Source organism: Lactuca virosa, unplaced genomic scaffold (genome assembly GCF_052849685.1).
Source record: "Lactuca virosa cultivar CGN04683 unplaced genomic scaffold, Lactuca_virosa_CGN04683_v6 scaffold_22, whole genome shotgun sequence".
NCBI lineage: Eukaryota > Viridiplantae > Streptophyta > Magnoliopsida > Asterales > Asteraceae > Lactuca > Lactuca virosa.
In genome coordinates, this window is record NW_027629989.1 from 90,149 (window position 1) to 108,929 (window position 18,781).

At 32.0% G+C, this 18,781-nt stretch overlaps 1 protein-coding gene and 1 pseudogene across 2 annotated transcripts; one reads left to right on the forward strand and one right to left on the reverse strand.

The window, feature by feature from the left end:
• The first annotated feature begins 9,287 nt into the window (after positions 1-9,287).
• On the forward strand, positions 9,288-14,876 carry LOC145142576 (disease resistance protein RPV1-like). 2 transcript variants are annotated; one of them, XM_079074789.1, is made up of 6 exons: positions 9,291-9,921; positions 10,126-11,233; positions 11,331-11,624; positions 11,735-13,423; positions 13,624-13,662; positions 14,435-14,876. In XM_079074789.1, exons 1-4 carry the CDS (start codon positions 9,449-9,451, stop codon positions 13,418-13,420), a joined length of 3,561 nt encoding a protein of 1,186 aa, XP_078930915.1. In that variant the 5' UTR covers positions 9,291-9,448; the 3' UTR covers positions 13,421-13,423; positions 13,624-13,662; positions 14,435-14,876. The 2 variants fall into 2 exon arrangements, with proteins under 2 accessions (XP_078930916.1, XP_078930915.1); XM_079074790.1 differs by lacking the exons at positions 13,624-13,662; positions 14,435-14,876 and having other exon boundaries at positions 9,288-9,921; positions 11,735-13,130; positions 13,212-13,423.
• A 2,800-nt stretch (positions 14,877-17,676) lies between these two features.
• On the reverse strand, positions 17,677-18,423 carry LOC145142552 (secreted RxLR effector protein 161 pseudogene; annotated as a pseudogene).
• Between the last annotated feature and the right edge of the window lie 358 nt (positions 18,424-18,781).

An 18,781-nucleotide genomic window follows, 5' to 3' on the forward strand; every position in this document is an offset into this window, starting at 1 on the left:
ATAACCGCCATTATTAGAGATAACATAAAAAGAGTCATTGAAAATAAGATAATATCTTCTATTTGAAAGATTCTAATGATTATCTAATATAAAGTAAAAGTATTATCTAAGCCTCCATAACCGCCAATATCAGAAACAATAAATGTGATTGACAACCCAAAACAATATTTAAAAACTACAATTATTTCTTTTGATTACAATTACTTCTTATATATCCAACAGCCCCACATCTTCTTCCGTTATAAAAAAAAACTAAAGAGTTATAAGATTTGCATTCGATGGATTTTAATGGTGAAAACTAGATTTCCGAGATTCATCAAAGTATATACTTCCAGAAGAGCTGTATGGTATGGTTCTTTTTCTTTATATCATATGATATTTATGTTTATCTAATTTTTATTCTTATTTAATCAGGAACTGAAAACAAATGTTACTTCTCAATGAAAATCTATCATGGAGGACATTTTTCCAACAATCCAAACATGTCTTACGAAGGAGGTATTATTGACTATGTTGACTTTTGCAACATAAACAATTTCTCTATTCAGATCTTCCAGAAAATAATCTCCTCTTTAGGTTACGAATTCCACAACACATTCTGCTACTCGTTGGTTACTTATGCTCCTTTAGATGTTGGGTTAAACAAACTTCAATATGTTCTTGATATTTCTGATTTTGTGGAAAAGGTGAAAAATGATGGGTTGTTTTGTGTTCAAGAAATTTATATTGAACATTTTGTTAAAACTGTTTCGATCTACTTCCCAAATACTTTGAACATGGCAACCAACAGTTATCTGTGTACTCTTCTGTACAAGTTGGTTGTTTAAAATCCAAATCTGAATGTATGGGAAGCTAGAATCAACATGTTTGACAACTTCAAGATATGGATCGATGTGCACAAACTTCATGAAGCTTTAGAGTACACAAAGCACCAAGTGAAGCTTTTCAAGAATTAGAAGGAAACAAGGAAGTCGATGACACAAACAGGGGAAAATGTGGGTTTTGGGTTTTTGAATCTAGATGGTAGTTGTATGCAGAAAAATGATGTGTTATGATTTTAGAATGTAAGAACTTTATGTAATTTGATTATGTTTGCTACTTTCTAAGATGTTTATAAACAAGGCATGTGTCATATGTTTATTTAATATATCTTTTTAGAAAATTAAGTATTACTTTGTTTATATATTAAATGTTTGAATAATCGAAATTTAACCAAATGTAATGCACCTTTTTAATAAAGAATGAAAACAAATTACCTGCATTAGGGTCAACATGGACAAAATTTTCCTTTATGTCAAAATGGACAAAATTGACTTTTATGCAAAATAGACAATGTACTTTTGAACCAGGAAAAAATCATCAATCTTAATTGATATATTAAGTGTTTGATTACTTGTATTTTAACCAAGAATAATACACCATTTCACTCGGTGGAATAAAATTTAAATAAAAACAATTTATATGTATTAGGGTCAAAATGGACCAAATTGCCCTTTATGTTAAAATCGACCAAATTGTCCTTTATGTCAAAATGCAAAAAAAAGAATTGTTATCCAAAGATGTTTTATTTTTAATTCTTTCTAACTTCAAAGTTGTGTAACTTGCATCTAATCATACTTTTTATGTTGATCCATTTTAAATGACCTAAAGGGCAATTTGGTCCATTTTTTCACATAGTTAATTTTCTTTTCCATTTTTTTCTAATACCAAGTGAAATGCACCTTTTTGGTCAAGAATGAAAAAAATTCACCAACATCAGGGTCAAAAGTGGACAAAAATGTCCTTTATGTCAAAATGTACAAAATTGACTCTAATGTGAAAATGCAAAATAGACAATGTACTTTTGAACCAGGAAGAAATCATCAATTTTGATTGATATATTAAGTGTTTGATTAATTGTATTTTAACCAAGGGTAATACACCATTCCAATCGTTGGAATAAGTTCTGAATGAAAACAATTTGGGATAATGTCATAAAAAGCCTTAAGTTTGGCAGAAAATGTCGGTTTTACCCTTCGGCAGATTTTTGGTTCGTTTATACCGCAAACTTGTCATTTTTTTGTCGGTTTTGCCTTTGTCACCTGCAATATCAGGTTTCCAGGTTACCATGAATTATTTTTTGCGAAAAAACCCTTAAGTTTACAAATATTTTGCAAAAAAACCCTTAAGATTATAAGCATATAAAATATAAATATATATTCAAAATTTGATAAAACTACATAGTTTTCTACTGAAACATATTTTTAGCTTTATGTACGGTAAATTTTATATTGGTTCGATATAAAGTTTTTATATTTAAGTTTTAAGAAGGTTACCTAGTTTTATCAAAATTTGAATATATTTCTTAATTAATACATCAACTTTTCAAAACAAAATTAAAAAACATCTGTTAGTTAATAATTAATTATGCTAAAATAGTTAAACATATGAATAATATGGCATCAAGTACATTCAATTAATTTTTTTAAAAGGTAAATAAAAATATTTTATATGTTTAAAAGGTTTGTATTTCATAAATAATAACGTATCATATTTTTTTTATATGTTTAAATACATAATAATATTATCATATTTTTATATTAAAATATCATAAACATTTTAAACATCAAAAATAAATATAAACCTTTTAAACATATAAAATATAAATATATTTGTCTAATTTATTATATAAATATATTTATCTTTATAAAAAAAATATGATAGTTTATTATTTCTGAAATACAAACCTTTTAAACATATAAGATATTTTTATTTTTCGTTTAAAAAAATTAATTGAATGGTACTAATGTCATATTATTCATATGTTTAATTATTTTAGCATAGTTCATTATTAGCTAACAGACGTTTTTTAATGTTGCTTTGAAAAGTTTAAGTATTAATTAATAAATATATTCAAATTTTGATAAAATTAGGTAACTTTTTAAAATTTAAATATAAAGACTTTATATCGAACCAATATAAAATTTACCATAAATAAAGCTAAAAATATGTTTCAGTAGGAAACTATGTAGTTTTATCAAATTTTGAATATATATTTATATTTTATATGTTTATAATCTTAAGGGTTTTTTTGCAAAATATTTGTAAACTTAAGGGTTTTTTCGCAAAAAATAATTCATGGTAACCTGGAAACCTGCTATTGCAGGTGACAAGGGCAAAACTGACAAAAAAAATGACAAGTTTGCGGTATAAACGAACCAAAAATCTGCCGAAGGGTAAAACCGGCATTTTCTACCAAACTTAAGGCTTTTTATGACATTATCCCAAACAATTTCTATGCATCATTGTCAAAATGGACCAAATTGCCCTTCATGTTACAATGGACCACAAAGTCCTTTATGTCAAAATGCCAAAAAAGAAATGTTATTCAAAAACACTTCACTAATTACAAAAACACTTCACTAATTAAAACATAGACTTCTATTCATGTCTTACATTTGATGACTAAAACAACTTACAAATTTAAAGGAAAACTAAATAAAAGTAAACAACAAAACATATTAATACTCTTGAAAACATAATATTGTTTCATGGACCAAAAGCTGCTAGACGAGATCCTATTTTAAATATACCATCTAGATATAATTTACGCCTATCATCATGAGACATCCTTTGATATTGACCAATTAGATTTTCTACTTCAGGCTTCATTATGTTCACCTCACTCAACAAAATTTTCAAACAATACCTCCTCCTCAGCTTCCTAATTTGATGTAATTGATCAGCACCTTCCTTTTTAAATCCACATTCCCATTGTGCTAACGGACCACCTTTATAAGTTTTCATGTGCCTCATAAAAAATATGCCACAATCATTCAAGTTACCCATTGTTTTCCATGTCATGTACCGATGGAAAAAATCAATTTCATATTGAACCGAAAACGCCATATTATGATTAATTTCAAGAAGATACCTCTCAAACATATACTTCTGCAACAATAAAAAAATAATATCAGAAATAAAATATTACTAAGATTATATCAAAGTCAAAATAACATACCAAATTATAAATAAGATGTGGATATGCTTCATCACAACTACTGTACAACAGGTTGTCCAAAATCACAGCTTTTCGGTTCTTAAAATCATAAACAAACACAAAATAGTGATTGTTTGAACATGCAGGAAAAAACACCTATATATAAAAAAAAATTCATTAAGATAATTTAAACTTTTATATAAAATAAACATATCGTATTAAAACCTTACCATATCAAATCCTTTTAAACATCTTCTATCTTCCGATACACCCAAACACTGAAGGACATTCTCTTTGAAATTTTTATACTCTTTCTTCACTTTTAGTTCCTTTGATGTGCATATATCCAGGATTCTACTTATACAAAAAAAATCAAACCCATATTGAAACAAATAATAAAATTAAAAAAACTAAAAATTTACCAAAACACATGTCTTGAAGAAGAAACATGACGGAGTATCTTTATTTCTAGCTCTCTCATCATAGTTTAGAACATCAACAAAACAATCAATTGTTCCATAAAATAGATGTTCATGCGGATATAAGCTCTCAAACATATGACGTTCTCCACGTTGACCAGATATGCTAAGAAATAAGTTATCCCTACAAAATTAAAATGATAATATTAATATATGTTAAATTAATAATTACCTATCTTCACAAAAAAACCCATTACATTGGATCTTCAACTAAACTGAATACCAGTTAGATATTATGTTCTCTTCCTTTGTCAAAGTAGTATCAATAGGAACCGCCCAAATCACATAAGGAGACCTCCTTACTGGAGGTAACATTTGATCTCTTTTTGGCCTTGATTTAGATTGCAATTGATTTTGATTTCTTTTACTCAAACAACTTGTAACATGCAAATTTTTACCCCTTACATTAACCGGAGAATCAACAAACCCTTTAAATATTGATCTCTCTTGCATTTTATGACCTGAACTTAAACAAGGCTTTTTTGGAGTATATAACTCAGACTCTATTCCTAAAACAAAGGATAGTATATCTTCATTCAACAATCTTTTTCCAATTTCATTACCTACAATACAAAAAATAAAAATAGATTTAGAATTTGATGTTCTTTTGCATTATCATAAAATGAAGACAAAACTGCATTTATGGTCCCTGTGGTTATCCAAAAAGTGTGGATAAGGTCCAAAATATTTTCAACTTGCACCATTAGTCCAAAAGCTGAAACTTTTTATGGTTTTAATCCCTGAATATTTTAAAATTAGTTAGAAAGACTATTTTGCCCTTCCATTTTTTATGTATTTCAGTAATTCAGTACTTGAAAAAAAAAGCAAAAAGAAATATTATCAGCACCCCTACCACCCCCACCTCTTACGTCGATAACCCTACCCCTCTCTTACTAATTTAATTCACAATCATACACTGATACACATACATAAACTATGAACACAATGGAGTTCTGGGAAAATATTATGCATATTCAACACATATAAGCACATATAATGAAGTTTTGGAAAAACTGATGCAGATTAAACACATATATGTGCACACACACCTCTCTCTCTCTTGCGTCTCTCGTTCTCTCTTCCTGATTCAACAAACACACACACGCACACATACTGATAAACCAGATTGAGAACATTGATAGGCCAACACCTCCCTCTATTACTCTCTTTCTTGAGTTTCTCATTCCAGCAAAGGATTTTCACAGTCGGAGCTACGTTTTCATTTGGTGAACCTCCAAGAGCGAAGTGACCATCAATGTATGTGTGTAGTTGTTCAGATCCGAGATTTTAGGGTTTTTAGATGTTCGGGTGGTGTCAATTTCCGTGTTAATCAGAGTATGTATGTGCCGAAGGTCTGATTTTCAAACACTTGTTCAACACCATTATTTCCATATCTTAATTTCTTGAAGGCCCAATCGTCAGATTCTGATTCAATTTCTTGAAGGTGCAACATGCTGATTCTGATTCTTTATAGTGACTCAAGTTCACCACCGGAAGGTGTTGTAGATATGGGTTTTAACTCATGGTTGTTCTTGTGTGTGATGAACCCAATAGAGAAAGGGAGGGGTGGGGTTTACGAATTGGGAGGGTGGGTTAGGATGATTTAGAAGATTGACCCCATTTTTCATGAGAATCGCTCTTTAGGGGAATTTCATTTGAGATGAAAAACCGCTCCAGTTCTAGGGAATCATTTCAATGATGGTGGTGGGTTAAGGTTTTTTAAGGTGGATCTAAAATTATGTTACCTGGTGTTTTTGTCATTGAAGGGATGAAGAAGACGATGAGAGAAAGAGGTTTTTGCAAGTGAAGAGAGAGAGAGAGAGATAGAGAGAGAGAGAGAGAGGTTACCGGTGGAGAGGGATGGATGGGGTAGGATTTATTTAATTATTTTTTTTAAACATTTAAATACTAAAATTAATAAAGAAAATAGAAAAAACAAATCAAAAGGGTAAAAGAGTCATTTCAAATTGTTCAGGGACCAAATCCACGAAAAGTTTGTGATTTTGGACCAGTGGTGCAAGTTGGAAACTTTTTGGACTCCATCTACAATTTTTTGCTAACCACAGGGACCAAATTTGCAGTTTAGTCTAAAATGAATAATTCATAAATATAGAAAACAATTACCCTGATGATTGAAAGAGTCATCCTCAAAACTAATTTTCCTTCTTATTGAGCCTGAACTTGAAACATTATCAACATCACTATGATGGAATTTAGAAAAAACTGAAACAATCTCTTGTAATTTCAATTTATACAATTGAAAATTTTTATGACTTCCATGCTTTTGCAATGCCATTTCAACTTTCTTATTCAAATCATAAACAACCCACTGAATATCCGACTCACAATCCTGAAAATTTTTAAAAAATAAATAAAATAAAAATTAATCCGAAATTTAAGAAAATATACAAATAAAAAATGAATCTTACATATATCGATCCACTTTCAAAATCTTCATTACAATTTGCAACAACACCATAACCGAAACCACCATTTTCCAATTCCTTGCTTTCTCTAAACTTAAGTTGATCTGATGTCCAGAAATTAATTACAGGAAATCTTCTGAAAAATGGCATTTGCTGACATTGAATCCTGTCAACATATAGCAACTACAAAAAACATCTTTAGTTAGAAAATATAATGATATGAATATTATTTATTATATAAAGAAATCAAAAAATTTAAAAGAATATACCGTTAGAAATTCACATGGTCCATTAAAAAATGTTTTAATTTCATTTCTGCTCCATACCACTTTCTCTTCCTTCAAACAATTCAAAACATATGCACACCAATCTATTTTATCCAACTTAGATGATTGAGACAAGTAAGGAAGAACTTTGAAATTACAAGCTCCTTGTTTGTTACATGATCCGAAACATGTACACACCAGAATTATGAAATTCACAATGAAAACCATATCTGCTTCACTTCGCTCTATTATCTTCATCAACAAATCAGAAGGAGCTACTAATGACAATGGCTTCTTAAATTGGTCTTTCCAAATTTCAAACTAATCATCATTGCCTCGAACACCTAAACAACTTATTTGCTCATAACCCAATGGCAAACCTAGAACCCTATTCACATCTTCTCTTGTTACCGGAATATTTCCACCTTCACTCTTAATAACCATCTCCTCATGATCAAAAGAATCCACAACAAAATAACATAATTTCGTTGGAATACTTTGAGTCTTCATATCAAGCAATGACCCAAAACCAATTCTTCTTACACAATCTTTTTGAATATCATTCATAGATTTCACAGCCCCATAAATAGAATTAACAGAAACACGAGCATACAAAGCTTTCACATTACCAGCTTTACCATCTTTTTTTTTCTTTTTTATCAGATTTTCCTACAAACTTCTTAAAACTTCTTATACTCGAATCTTCATAATCTGAATCACTAGAAAAAGAATTACAGCCTACAAAACATATCCAAATATTACATTAACAATTAGATTAACAATTAGATTAAAACTGCAAGAAGGTATTCAATCAGTTTGTATTTAATTTGAAATACCTTAGTTTCTTTAAATTTACTTCATAATAAAAATCAAACTTTAATAGGGTGTTTTAATGCAATAAAACAACATCCTTATATTAATTGAATGTGGAATTAAAGAATATGTACATACCTTCATTAATTTTTTTGCCCTTGCCTACTTCATCATCAATTCTGCGTTTCTTAAGCTTCAAAGAATTGCTAGAATGAATCTCAATTGCCTTATTCTCATCTGATACAATAAAAACGATTGTATTATCTACTGAATTAACGACAACTCACAAAACAACTACCTTCATTGACTTTTTCCATGTTTCTAAGAACATCAACACTTGAAACACCGCCATTTTCGGGATCTTTCTTAATCTTCAATGATTTACCGGAATGTATCTCAATTGGATTCTTCAAATCTGGAACAAAATAACATGAACTACATGAATCGATAAAACTAATAATTAAAGTTCTGAATGCTTGATGAATATGGATAAACATATGAACCTCCATCAAATTTTTGTTTCTGTATGAAATCTTCAACCGCATAATCTTCATCATCTTCAATTTCAATCGGATTATCAGCACAGTTCAAATTCAAATTCATGTTTCGTTCTAATTCCTTTTGCAATCGGTTCTTTTTTTTTCCTTTTCGAATTAAACCTTTTTTTATTTGAACGAGCATCCAATATGGCTTTAAACGCAAACATCGAATAAAAACCGAAACTGCAATCGGTCAATTCTAATTTGAGTCAACCGAATGTCTATACATTAAAAACTAAATTGGTCCACTACGTACAGTAAGAAGTTACCAACTGAATTAAAATTTCAAATTTGATTATCCACAATAACTAATAAATACATTCAAAAAATATATATTTACAAGTATACCCTTTAAATATTAGAAAATAATATAAATTACAAAATACATGTGTAAAAAATTGAATGGTTCTCGCATTTTCGCATAATATATATATTTTCGCATATATATATATATATATATATATATATATATATATATATATATATATATATATAATTAAATTGTCTTTTTTAATAAGAACCCTAAAAATCAACCTGCGTCTTATTTTTTTAGTCGATATCCCCACTAAAAAAAAAGTAAGACGCCAAGGGGAAATACAGAGACGTGGAAACGGAAATAAGATTCTTGAAACTCATCTTCTTCTGCACTTCCTTTTCTCTTCCTGACAAAAATGGTAAACATGGTAAATATTTTTCACAACCGTCATGCCTTAACTAGAAATGCAGTAAATTTACAGTTCCTTGACTAAACAAGTGGTCTGGCTTTCTCCACAGAAGTCCAAAAGTCTTCCAGCAACACCCATCACCATCGATCACATTATCTTCTATCTTCTTAATCTGCTTATGATGATCATCCAGATTCATCTCATCAAAATTTCTTCGCAATCATTTTAACTTTTCTTAACAAAGATTTGATTTTTATCAGGATCCTTCAATCATACCTTTAATGGCGTCTTCTTCAACTTCATCCATTCACAAGATCTTTAAGTATGATGTATTTTTGAGTTTCAGGGGCGAAGACACTCGTACGAACTTCGTTGACCATCTTTATCATGCTCTTAAGCAAAAAAGCATTCATACTTACAAGGACGACGAAGAAATCAAAAAAGGGGAAAACATTAGTGATGAGCTCATCGGATCCATTGAAAACTCCAAATTCTACATCATTGTTTTCTCCAAAAGATATGCCTCTTCATCTTGGTGCTTGAATGAACTTGTTAAGATAATGGAGTGTCAGAAGTCGAACGAGCATACCGCTTACCCCGTTTTCTATGATGTGGAACCACGGGAAGTCCGCAAACAAGAGGGGGCAGACGCCTTTTACGACCTTCAAAATAAAGAGGCTGCTGGAATATGGAGAGAGGCTCTCAAAGAAGCAGCGGATCTGGCTGGGTGGGAGTTGAAGAACACTGCTGACGGGTAATTCCTTCATTAGATCTCTGCAATATTTTGAATATTTTAGATCTACTGCATAATCTGGAGTCCTGGATATAAATGGCTCGTATATGGCATCTTAGATTGTCAAATTTTAATACGTAATTTTTCATATGTTAATTATAGATCTGAAAGTGACTGGTGATATGGGATTTTGAGTAAGCTAACTGAATCTTCTTTAAAATGCAGGCATGAAGCTAAATTCATCCGAAAAATAGTTGAGGTGCTTTCACTAGAGTTACGTTCCATTAGTTTCAACATTGATGAAAAGCTAGTAGGAATGGAGACCCGGATCGAAAATCTTATACCATCTTTAGGAATTGGCTGTGACGATGTCCGTATGATCGGGATCAAGGGCATGGGAGGTGGTGGAAAGACAACTTTAGCAAGAGCTGCTTTTGATCACATATCCTTTCAGTTTGAAGGTACAAGCTTCGTTGAAAATGTGAGGGAAAAGGCTTCTTTCTCCGGTTTAAATTCTTTGCAAAAGCAAGTCCTTTCAGATGTCTTCAATGAAGACATGAGAGTAAGTAGTGTTTTTGATGGGAAACGCATGATGAAGAGGAGGATTCCTAATAGGAAGGTTCTTGTTGTTCTAGATGATGTTGATGATATAAATCAACTTGAGGCGTTAGCAGGCGAGCCTAACTGGTTTAAGGCGGGAAGTGTAATTATCATCACAACAAGAGATGAGCAAGTGCTGGTAGCGCATCGAGTGAAGTTCATTCATGATGTCAATCTGCTATCATATGAGGAGGCAATTTGCCTGTTCAGTAGGTTTGCATTTGGGATAGATATTCCAATTCAAGGGTATGAAGAGCTATCAAGACAAGTTGTACATTATGCGGCTGATCTTCCCTTGACGATTAAGGTTTTGGGTTCGTTTCTTTGTGGAAAAACTGATCTCGAATGGATAGATGCCCTAGAAAGACTAAAAACGATTCCGGAAACACAAACTTTGAAAAAATTGGAATTAAGCTATATATCTCTAGAGGAGGATTACAAGGAAATGTTTCTAGATGTTGCATGCATCATGAAAGATTGGCTGAAAGATGAGGCTATCAAAGCGCTTGAATATTGTGGGTTTCATGCTAGAAATGGTTTAAAAGTTCTTGAACAAAAATCTCTCATAACTATTTATAAGAACTTTTATTATGATGGTGATTGCCTAGGCATGCATGACCGTATTGTAGAAATGGGCAGGAATATTGTTCGTCGTGGGCACCTGGATGAGCCTCACAATCATAGCCGATTGTGGATTAAAGATGAAATTGAAGAGATATTAGCTAATGATTTGGTAAGGATAATGTTTACTTATATTTGGTAAAAGAAAAAACCAACACATCTATAGTTATTATGACACAAGTTTCATGGTGACTTATTTTGGATTGCAGGGTACTAAAGCAACAAGATGTATACGATTCCACTCAGTGAAATTCAATCCTCATATTTTTATAAAAGGTCTGAGAAAGATGAAGGAACTTAGATTTCTTTCTGTTTTTGGAGTTTCTTCCAGTGATTTGGAGTTTAGTATGGCTGGCTCAGACTTCCCAAATGCTCTACGATATGTGGATTGGACCTATTACCCTTTTAGTTCTTTACCCACAATGTTTCAAGCAAATAATCTTGTTGCACTTAAAATGGTTCGCAGCAGAATTGTACAACTTTGGGAAGGTGGAGAAAGTAAGGTAAAATTATGGTTGATCGATTGATCTGTATAATTCATTATATAATGTTATACATACATTGTTCTGTTATTACACCAATATTCATTTTGTTTCTTTTTTGCTTATTTTAGGTCTTTAACAAGCTCAGATTTCTTGACCTCAGTTTTTCAAGGTTGAGTACCATTGACCTTGGGCTTACTCCAAATCTCGAGACGTTGACTCTTCATTATTGCGATGATTTGCTAGAACTTCATATGACCGCTGGATGTTTAAAGCTCACCTCTGTCGACATTGAAGGTTCAAGGTTGAGGACCCTTGACCTTGGGATGACTCCAAATCTAGGGAAGTTAAATCTTCAAGAATCTTGTTGTTTGGAAGAACTTCACATGGCCAATAAATGTCAAAAGCTCACCAAACTCAAAATTAGTCATTCAAAATTGAGGACCCTTGACCTTGGGATGACTCCAAATCTAGAGAAGTTAAATCTTCAAGAATCTTGTTGTTTGGAAGAACTTCACATGGCCAATGAATGTCAAAAGCTCACCAAACTCAAAATTAGTCATTCAAAATTGAGGACCCTTGACCTTCGGATGACCCCAAATCTCAAGAAGTTATATCTCAAAGAGTGTCATAAATTGGTAGAACTTCACACCCCCATTGGATGTCTAAACAAGCTTGTCCATGTAGACTTAAGTGGTTGTTTGAGGTTTAGCTCTTTTTTGTTTGACAAAGATGATTATACTTCTTGTAGTGTGGATGAATCACTTGAGGTTGGTCCTTCAGCTGAATTACAGCTGATTGCGGAGGCCTTAGAAAGATGCCCGCTTCACCCCGACAATAACTTGCCTAAGTTTCGGTTTAAGTGCTTTTATGAAGAAGATCGAACCTCATTTACTAGAAATCTTGAGATGCTTCTTTCTGTAGGTATGTGTGCTTGCACAAACCTTGAGACGTTTTCACAAAGCATTTGTGGGTTAAGACATTTAAGAAATCTTGAACTCAAAGGCAGTTTTCTAGAGACGTTCAAGGATCTTGACCAGTTAGATTGTCCGGAGGAGCTAATTTTGTCATCTACAACAATTGAACATCTTCCACATAGCATTTGTATGTTGAAACATTTGAAATCTCTTGAACTTATAGATTGTCTGCTACTTGAGAGGTTACCTGAGGATCTTGACCAATTAGAATGTTTAGAGGAGCTAACTTTGTCATCTACAACAATTAAACATCTTCCGGATAGCATTTGTATGTTGAAACATCTGCAATCTCTCAGACTTATATTCTGTTGGCTTCTTGAAAAGTTACCCGAGGGTATTGGCGAATTAGAAAGTCTAAGGATGCTCGCTTTGTCATCCGCGAAGATTAAGCATCTACCAGGTAGCATTTGTATGTTGAAACGTTTAACTTTTCTCCAACTTGATCATTGTTTGTTGCTTGAAAAGTTACCTGAGGGTATTGGGGAATTGGAAAGTTTAAGGAAGCTCACTTTGTCATCTATGAAGATTAAGCATCTACCCGATAGCATTTGTATGTTGAAATTTTTAACTTCTCTCAAACTTGATCATTGTTTATTGCTTGAAAAGTTACCTGAGGAACTTGGATGTTTAGAACATTTAGGAGAGTTGTATGTACAAGGTACAAGCATAATTCATCTTCCACAGAGCATTCTTTTGGTAAAAGGTCTGTTTATCTTCGGGTCGTGGGAACTTCTTGAGTCGTGTGGGTTTACATCGGAGATACAAGGCCCACTATATGACTGCTTCGTACAGCTGCCAACAGCAGAAGTCTCCAGGGATGAACTTTTTGAAGCTTTGTAACAGGTACTTTCTGTGTTCTTCATTGATCTTGTCACACTGATTTAAATAATAAAATTGATACGACGGTAACTAAATTTCAGCCACAAATCAAAATTAATAATTAAAAGAAAATAAAGTACTATACATGCAGACAATGTTCATCTTAATTTGTTCTCTTCTCTTGATTTTTTCTCTTAAAAAGCTAAATTCAATGATTTTTGCAGAAAAGAGATGCTGAAAAAATGGATTAAGCCTACACTCGGGTAAATTGCTATCTGTCTCTCTTATCATAGCATCCTAATTCTAGTTCTTCCTATTACAAAATTATACTACAAAATATCTACCCAGTTTATCAATGACATTAAATTACAAAGCAATTTTACTGCCCTAACTGGGTAGATTTATTGAAGTATATGTTTAAATAAGAAAAAAAAAATGAAACTTGAAAGTACAATGCTATAACTGGCTAGACCATTCAAAGTATAATGTTCTAATAAGTAATAGTTGAAAGTATAATGCTCTTGTTATGTAGAATTTCAAAGTAAAAATTAAAAGTACAATCCCATGGCTGGGTAGATTATCTAAGTATAATGTTGTAATAAGAAAAAAAAAATTGAAAGTACAATGCTATAATTAGGTAGATTTTTCAAAGCATAATGTTTTAATAAGAAAAAAAATGTAAGTACATTGCTATATTTGGGTAGATCATTCAAAGTATAGTGTTCTAATAAGAAAAGGTTTTGAACGTACAATGCTACCTTGAGTAGATTTTTCAAAGTACATTGCTTTAATAAGAAAAACAAAGGAACATGTTGTAATCAAATGAAATGAATGTAGGATGCCATACTACATAAATAAATGAGAGTACGTTGCTATATCTAAGATTATTCTGATATTTATGTATGAATATACATGTGTATAAACGTATGTATGTATGTATCAACATTATTTTCCACATTATATTACAATTTAGAAACGGTTGATCTTTTATCATCCACAATATAATCATGTGTTCACCTTGAAATTTGAGTGCAGATACCGGTAGAAGAAGGGTTGATTCCACATTCAGTATCGTTGACTTTGTGTTGGGGATTCCTGTTGATTGAAGCATTGTTACTAGTTGAAATCAATGTGAGACTTCTTCAAAAGAAGAAACACATAGTGCACAATGAGAATGAGTTGGAAGTGATCTCCATTAGAACCATGGCTCAAGAGATGTTAGGTTGGGACTTTCCAAATGTCATTTGAACTGCAAGATTTTGATAATAAATTCGTTCCATTCTTCATTTAATGGAACAATCAAAAATTGATCGTAGTTCTTGTTTGTAAGTTTGTTTTTAGACTTAAAGCTTAATGCTTTATATTTTGAAATATAAATTTAGCTTACCACTCTGAATTTTCATGGATCAACCCAAACCGTATCCTGATTAACAATAAGATTGTAATTTTGAAAGTTACGAATCGTCTCATATGTGTATTGATTGCGACCTTAATTGTTTGTGAATAGAGTTTTGATAGGTTTCAGGTTAAAAGTTGCCATACAATCTGTAGAAAGTTGTTACAATAGGAAAAACGTTCTGCTATATATGTAGGGTGCACATAATGCACGCACCCACAACAGGATGATTTTGAGAAGCTCTAGAGGCCCATAAAAGTCATTTCTCAAAGAACTATTGTACTTTCTCTGTTTTCTAGTTGATCATCGTTCTCTGAATTGACATGGTGGTCTTTTTGGTCTTGTTGTAGATGATAATGATTATTTTTCAGCTAAAAACCCAAAAATTAAGTTAAGTGGTCAGTCTCTCGACTTTGGAAAAGGTTGATGTGATGGGTCTCTACTAATCCAGTAACTTATAATAGAAAAAAGAAATTTTCCACATGTAACTTTCTTCATGTTATTTTATAGAGGGACAAGTTTATTGTTGTGTGTATGCTGCTAATAGAACTGGACATGAAACATAACACACATTTCTTTATGAACTAATTTTTTTTTGGAACTAATCATGGGTAGTGATGGTATGTTAACTTTGTTTTTTTCCTTGATTTCATAGGGTTTATGTATATATTCCAAAAAGTTATTTCATCATATAATTGATTTCTACCAGGCAGCTGCCAAAGTAGTTTTATTGCACTGATCATGGAGGATGGAACATTAGATAGATTTCGCTCTTCAACAATCTTGGCAACTGAAGTGAATATTGTTAATTGACCTTCATTTGAACCCTAAATAGGCAATCTATTTTTTTTTCTGATCAAAAAATTGCACTGGAGATGGAAGTGTTATGGATTTTAATTGATACTTGTATATCTTAATTGTTTTGTTGGGTCATTACTGAAGTTGCAGTATTTTTCTACATTTTAGTGAGCAATAAATTGAAAAGACTCAGGTAACCTGGTTCATCTTAATTTCATATCTTCTCTTGATCTTTTCCCATGAAAAAGTTAAATTCAATGGTTTTGCAGAAATAAGATGATAAGAAATATGAGATATGTATGTTTGGGGTTAAATGTATGAATTAGAAACATACTTTCACTTGTTTTTTTATCGTACATCCTACTTTCATTTATTCTTGTTAAAACATTGTACTACAAAAATCTAGCCAACTATTGCAATGCAATTAAAAGACAAAGCAATTTCACTTCTCTGACTGGGTATATATCAATCAAAGCATAATGTTCTAATAAGAAAAAAATTGAATCTTGAAAGTACATTGCTACATTTGGTAGATTTTCAAAGTATTATGCTGTAATAAGAAAAAGTTAAAAGTACACTGCTATAACTGGTAGGAGTTTTACTTATTAGAACACTATAGTTTGAAAAGACACTTAAACATGTATTATTTCAATCCTTTTAATATCAAGAGTGGATTAAATTCTAAAATCTAGGCGTAAAAAAGAGCTTTTAAACATGTTTAATAAGAGGTCTAAACAACCATTGATGCTTGTTCCTTTTGATTTTGGTCCTGCATATACAATGTAAATGAAATCACAAAGAGCTGCAACAAGAAGTATAGAAAGTTTCAACTAAGAGCACCACTAAGTAAGTGATCATGAGATGAATCACTACCATTACAGCCGTAACGACTCCTTTTTGAAAATGAACAAGTGGAAATTGTATGTTAATTGACTATATTCTTGCCATGTCACCACCTAACATAATCATACAACTTGATGGTTTCTCATCCTAAAGAGGATAGAAAAAAATAAGCAAAAAAAAAAAAAAAAAAAAAAAAAAAAATCTGACAATGAAGTATAACTCAAAGAGTACAAATTCAAGGGTATTTGATTAAAAGTATTGTTCAAGTAAGTGATTAAAAAATCAGGACCCGACTTTCATGAAGTTGAAGTGCAAGCCCAACCTCTCTTCTGTATCTTTTCCGCAATAACTTCATCTAAAAGCAACAAAAAGCAAATTATTAGATGTGAATTTTTATATAATTGAATGGAAAACATATTGCATAGTAACAAAAAAAAAATAACTCGACAAATTTGTGGTGTGCTTGATATCATTTTCAAATCATTTCTTATTTTATTTTTTTTGTAATTTATGTAAAGAAAACCTTTGCATCTTTTCTGGAAATATTCCTCATAAAATTATTTCCAGAATTACAACTATTGCTCAAAAGTAATACTCCTATATATCACCATCACTTAATTGCACCTCTCACAAGTCTTCCTTGCAACAAAAAAAACTATGTGTTATGATTATGATTTTTCAATTTTTACCTATGATGTCATAAAAACTGCAGAATGTTCCCAAAATTCATCCCCATGTTTAACAAAAACAGATGGCAATTAGCGAAAAATATTTTTGTAATAAAATATCAAATCTCAAATTTAGAAAAACTCTTTACTTTTTTTCACCTTTTACTGAAAACCCATTATAAAATTTGTTTTTAAAGAAAAATTATTGATTTTTTTTTTTGTTTATTTACGCCATTAATTATATGTTAAAATAAGTTAATATTGTTAACACTATGTAAAGTGTTTGCAGGGAAATTAGACAACACAGGAACTTTACACAAAAGTTGTGTTACTTCATTATAGAAAAGTGACAAAGCTTGATGCCTAAGAAGGCTTACACGTGAAAGGAAAATGACAGAAACATAAAAAACTGCTCCACTAAGAGCCTAAAGATAATGGACAACCCACTACCTAAAAAGACAAAGTCAAGAATAACTTTTATGGGGAAAATAAATAAAGCAAACTAAACATATATTAAAAGATAGCTAGACATATGCACAACAAGTCATGCACGTGGTCTTAGGTGTTGGATTTTAATACTCCCTCTCAACGCCAACATTCACCATTCCCATTGTCTCACAGAAGTTGGTCAATTTCTTGCTTGAGAGGCCTTTAGTGAATGAGTCTGCAACTTGGTCTGAAGTTTTTATGTATTGAAGGTCTATGTCTCCATTTAAAACTTTCTCACGGATGAAGTGATAATGAACCTCCATGTGTTTGGTTCTTGCATGAAACGTTGGGTTCTTAGCCAACTGTATTGAAGAGAGATTGTCACAATAAAGCTTGATCTTGTGACCTTCCCATTCATGTAGATCTTTTAGAAGTTGAACCAACCAAACACTCTCTTGGGCTGCCATTGCAGCAGCTCTACACTCTGCTTCGGTTGTGGATAGAGACACTGTGGGCTGCCGTTTACTGCACCATGAGATTGCACTAGACCCCAACATGAACACATATCCTGTTGTAGAGCGTCGTGTGTTTAAGTCACCTGCATAGTCAGCATCGCAGAAACCAACTAGCTTGCACATTGACTCCCTCTTAAACATAATTCCTTGATCAAGTGTTGCTTTCACATACCTTAGAACTCGACGTATGGCAGCAAGATGAGATCTCCTAGGGTTTTGCATGAACCGACTCAAAACCCCTACAACAAAAGCTATGTCAGGCCGTGTCAAAGTGAGATAAATGAGGCTTCCCACAATCTTCATGTATATAGTCGTGTCTTCTAACTCTCTGCTGGTATCAACACAAAGTTTTGAGTTTGTGTCAATTGGTGTCATTGCTGGCTTACTGTCAATCAAAAAAAAAAAAAAAAAATTCTTAGGCATCAAGCTTTGTCACTTTTCTATAATGAAGTAACACAACTTTTGTGTAAAGTTCCTGTGTTGTCTAATTTCCCTGCAAACACTTTACATAGTGTTAACAAATCTGGTATCAGAGCTAGACCCATGGCTGATCTTCAAGTAGTAGGTGGTGTCAAGAAACTCAACAACCAAAACTACAACACATGGTCCACTTGTATCACTTCGTACATGCAGGGGCAGGATTTGTGGGAGGTTGTAGATGGTACTGAGAAAGCGCAACCAGAAGCTGAAGATAACAATGGGGTTCTGCGAAAATGGAAGATCAAGGCGGGAA

Bases quoted from the DNA above. Each gene is read 5' to 3' on its own strand.
- LOC145142576 (XM_079074789.1), top strand. From the start codon at position 9,449: ATGGCGTCTTCTTCAACTTCATCCATTCACAAGATCTTTAAGTATGAT. The intron at 11,234-11,330 runs GTAAGGATAATG...TTTGGATTGCAG, and splicing joins AGATATTAGCTAATGATTTG to GGTACTAAAGCAACAAGATG. The intron at 11,625-11,734 runs GTAAAATTATGG...TGCTTATTTTAG, and splicing joins GGGAAGGTGGAGAAAGTAAG to GTCTTTAACAAGCTCAGATT.